Source organism: Colobus angolensis, unplaced genomic scaffold (assembly GCF_000951035.1).
Source record: "Colobus angolensis palliatus isolate OR3802 unplaced genomic scaffold, Cang.pa_1.0 Scaffold67, whole genome shotgun sequence".
Lineage (NCBI taxonomy): Eukaryota > Metazoa > Chordata > Mammalia > Primates > Cercopithecidae > Colobus > Colobus angolensis.
This window is the reverse complement of record NW_012120376.1, coordinates 7,491,149-7,495,241: the sequence shown is the minus strand read 5'-3', so window position 1 is coordinate 7,495,241 and position 4,093 is coordinate 7,491,149. Positions and strand designations below refer to the sequence as shown.

Sequence of the window (4,093 nt, the reverse complement as noted above, 5' to 3'; positions counted from 1 at the left end):
GGCTTGAGCCACCGTGCCCGGCCCAAGAAAGACCTATTTCTAAAAAAATAAAAATAAAAACGGCCAGGCACGGTGACTCATGTGCCATTTCACTCCAGCCTGGGTGACAGAGCAAGACTCCATCTCAAAAAAATAAAACAAATAAATAAATAAATATAAAGAAAATGAAAAGCAAAATATTAAGATTATATGACCTTTTGTACCTGCTAATGTGTGCAGGTACAAATATACACATTCATACCACCTAAAGCATTTATAAATAAGCCTTTATAAATAAATGCTTTAGGTGGTGTGAATGTGTATATTTTGCATCATTCTGATACCAGCTCCCTAATGCCAACCAAGTTAGTATCAATTTTAAATGCTGTCTTCCTCAACTGCAAATACAATTCTCTATACACAGTTGGTGCCGAATTAATATTGACCAACCAAATGAATCTAGATTTGCCAAGGACCCAAGGGGGTTGCATCAGAGTAGTGGATCATGCTCTTCTGTGTCTTGCACCACAGTGAACTCTTTAGGGCCATCTTGGTGGCTGGCACCTCCTGGCCAAAAAGCATTTAATGTACCTGCTTTGTAAAAAGAAAATTTTCTGTTCCTATACTACCTATCTCCAAATAAGAAGCAAAAGAAAATGGTACATCCTCTTGTAAACCTAGCCAGATCATTTGTACTTTTACCCAGTGTTTGTGAGTTTGTGGGCTCCTAGAAGAGGATGGAAGGAATTATGTACTATGCATTGGGATAAGAAACAATCTTTCCACCCCAAACAGAGTTTTAAACTATTGACACTTCATTTTCAGAGAATAAAGCTCATTTGTTTCTGGATCTGGAGCCTATTCCAGGGATACTAACCACTCTCCCACCCCTGATGGATATCTTAGGTTGGCTAGCCAAGAACATGACTGATTGGCATTAGTCCTCCTAGACTCCAGAGTTGGAAGTAATTGCTGTTCTCCCAACTTGTAAGATTTCTCAAAGTTTTCCGTATTTGAAGAAGATGGGTAGGGAAAGTGACCCTCTGGCGCTAGTATTGAGACTGCTCTGTGAAACCTTCCTCAGGGACCCTGCAGTTAAGTCATGTCCTTTTCTTTTCTTGTTTTTTTCCTTTTTTATGTACAGATGGGATCTCGCTATGTTGCCCAGGCTGATCTCAAACTCCTGGCCTTAAGCAATCCTCCCACCTCAGCCTCATGAGTCACTGGGATTATAGGTATGAGCCACCTACCTAGGTCTCTTTTCTGTTTCAACAGCCCTGTGTACATACCTCTGTTACAGCAAGACTATGGAATTTTTTTTTAGATGGAGTCTCACGCTGTCACCCAGGCTGAAGTACAGTGGTGCAATCTCACCTCACTGAAACCTCCACCTCCCGGGTTCAAGTGATTCTTCTGCCTCAGCCTCCTGAGTAGCTGGGATTACAGGCACCCACCATCACGCCCAGCTAATTTTTGTGTTTTCAGTAGAGATGGGGTTTCACCATATTGGCCAAACTGGCCTTGAACTCCTGACCTCGTGATCCGCCCGCCTTGGCCTCCCAGAATGGGATTATAGGCATGAGCCACTGCGCCCGGCCGACTATGGAATTTTAATAATTTCTTTTTTTACACATATGTCAGACTAACCAAACAAACAGTCTTGGTGATAGAAACCATACTCTACTTAGCTTTGTAATTCCAACAACTGACAAAAAACAAGCCTCCAGTGAAAATTCGTTAAGTTAGTTTCTGATTAACTCAGAGGTAATTTTTCTAAAGATTCTATATATTTTTTCCTTCCCTTCATACTCAAGTCCTTTGACTCCCCATCACACACGGATCACTCCACCCAAACTTCCTACCTCCCAGTACTTGGTTCGGCTGATACCCTCTGCATATGCTCGGGCAAAGTTACTTTCACTGTTGAGGGCTGTAACGGCTGCACTGAGCTGAGACATGGGGTGTAGATTGGTGGGAAAGTTGTCCAGCATGGTGACCACATGGGAAGGCAGAGCTGCCCTCTTTGCCCACTCTTTTGAGAGCCAAGATACCTGTGGAAAAAGAGAGTGCTCAGAACACCAGAAAGGACAAGGAAGGAGAAAAATAAAAAAGGACAGCAACATCTGAGTAAAAAAAACCCGAGAGTTGAATCCAATCCATTTACATAGCAGAACTCTGCTCTGATTTCTTCCCCTTACTACGCATCTCTATAAATGCTGGATCAGCATTAAGTGTCTGAGATTAGAGAAAGGCAATGAAGAAGGGGAATGAGAAGAGCTAATAACAACCTTCTGCTTTACCTGTTCCTCTGTTGGGATCTGTCCAGTTACCAGCAGCCAAAATAAGCCCTCAGGCAGGGGTTCTTCCCCACCCTTAGCCTTGGGTAGCAGTTTCTGGCATTCAGGGATACTAAAGCCTCGGAAACGGATGCCCTTGAGAGAAGAGAATTACAACTCAAGTTTATAGCCTGGAAGTCACACAACTGACTGGTCTTACTCATCAGGTCTTACAACAAGTTAGAACAGAACTTTTTTGTAGACATGGGGTCTTGCTATGTTGCTCAGACTGGTCCCGATCTTCTGACCTCAAGCAATTCTCCACCTTGGCCTCCCAAAGTGCTAGGATTACAGAGACAAGCCACCATGCCTAGCCGAGAATTTTTTTTTTCCCCGAGATGGAGTCTTGCACTGTTACCCAGGCTGGAGTGCAGTGGCGCAATCTCGGCTCACTGCAAACTCCACCTCCTGGGTTCACGCCATTCTCCTGCCTCAGCCTCCTGAGTAGCTGGGACTACAGGCGCCTGCCACCACGCTCGGCTAATTTTTTGTATTTTTAGTAGAGACATGGTTTCACCGTGTTAGCCAGGATGGTCTTGACCTCCTGACCACGTGATCTGCCCACCTCAGCCTCTCAAAGTGCTGGGATTACAGGCGTGAGCCCCCGCACCCGGCCCAGAACAGAACTTTTAAAGCTTAAATCTTCACATAACTTACCTCTGGTTTTGTACTTTTATTTTTATTAGTTGATATATTTAAAAGGTAAACTTGTTCTTCAATTATTCCATACATATGTCTTCTCTACCATGCAATATATGAAGCTAGGTGCTCTGTTTTGTGCTTACCCTTATTGGTCCAATCCATGGTTTGCATATTTGCACAAACTCAATGATTATTAGTAATTGATATGAAGATGTCTTACCTCATCAGGATCAAGAACTGATGTTTCATAGACCAATCCCTTCATGCCTCTCATGCCACCATACATCTAGAGGATGAAGAAAAAAGGAAAAAAAAAAAAGAAAAAAAGAGGCTGTGGCTAGCAATCAGAATGATTCAGGCTAGAACTTGTTAGAGCTTCATGGGATCTGGGAGAGAAAATTTATTCTTTCACTTGGTGAGAGATGTCTGAGGAGTCAGCTTACTAAAGAATTAAACTTTGTGGCCAGGCACAGTGGCTGACACCTGTAATTCCAGCACTTTAGGAAGCTGAGGCAGGTGGATCACCTGAGGTCAGGAGTTTGAGACCAGCCTGGCCAACATGGTGAAACCACGTCTCTACTAAAAATAAAAAATTAGCAGGCATGGTGGTATGTGCCTGTAATCCCAGCTACTTGGGAGGCTGAGGCAGGAGAATCGCTTGAACCCAGGAGGCAGAAGTTGCAGTGAGCCAAGATCACACTATTGCACTTCAGCCTGGGTGACAAGAGCAAACCTCCATCTCAAAAAAAAAAAAAAAGAGAAAAAAAAAAGAAACTTTGTGGCCAGGTGCAGTGGGGCTCATGCTTGTAATCCCAGCACTTTGGGAGCTTGAGGAGGAGGGAGGATCACTAGAGCCTCTCACAGAGTCTCACTGTCACTCAGGCTAGAGTGCAGTGGCGCAATCACGGCTTATTGCAGCCTTGACTTGCAGGCTCAGGTGATCCACCCACTTCAGCCTCCTGAGTAGCTGGGATTACAGGAATGTGCCACCATGTCCGGCTAATTTTTTGTATTTTTTTAGGAGAGACAGGGTTTCACCACGTTGGTCAGGCTAGTCTCACACTCCTGACCTCAGGTGATCAGCCCGCCTTGGCCCCTCAAAGTTCTGGGATTACAGGCGCGAGCCACCGCGCCCG

The 4,093-nt window shown here is 44.4% G+C and overlaps 1 protein-coding gene across 2 annotated transcripts in view; it reads right to left on the bottom strand.

Moving 5' to 3' along the window:
• LOC105500546 (protein canopy homolog 2) overlaps positions 1-4,093 on the bottom strand; it is a 61,369-nt gene that overhangs the window by 9,449 nt on the left and 47,827 nt on the right. For both annotated transcript variants that reach the window (XM_011926109.1, XM_011926110.1), the window contains 3 exons: positions 3,178-3,243; positions 2,280-2,411; positions 1,842-2,030 (listed from right to left, as the gene is read on the bottom strand). In XM_011926109.1, the coding sequence (XP_011781499.1) occupies positions 1,842-2,030; positions 2,280-2,411; positions 3,178-3,243 (387 nt within the window). The remainder of the gene's footprint in view (positions 1-1,841; positions 2,031-2,279; positions 2,412-3,177; positions 3,244-4,093) is intronic.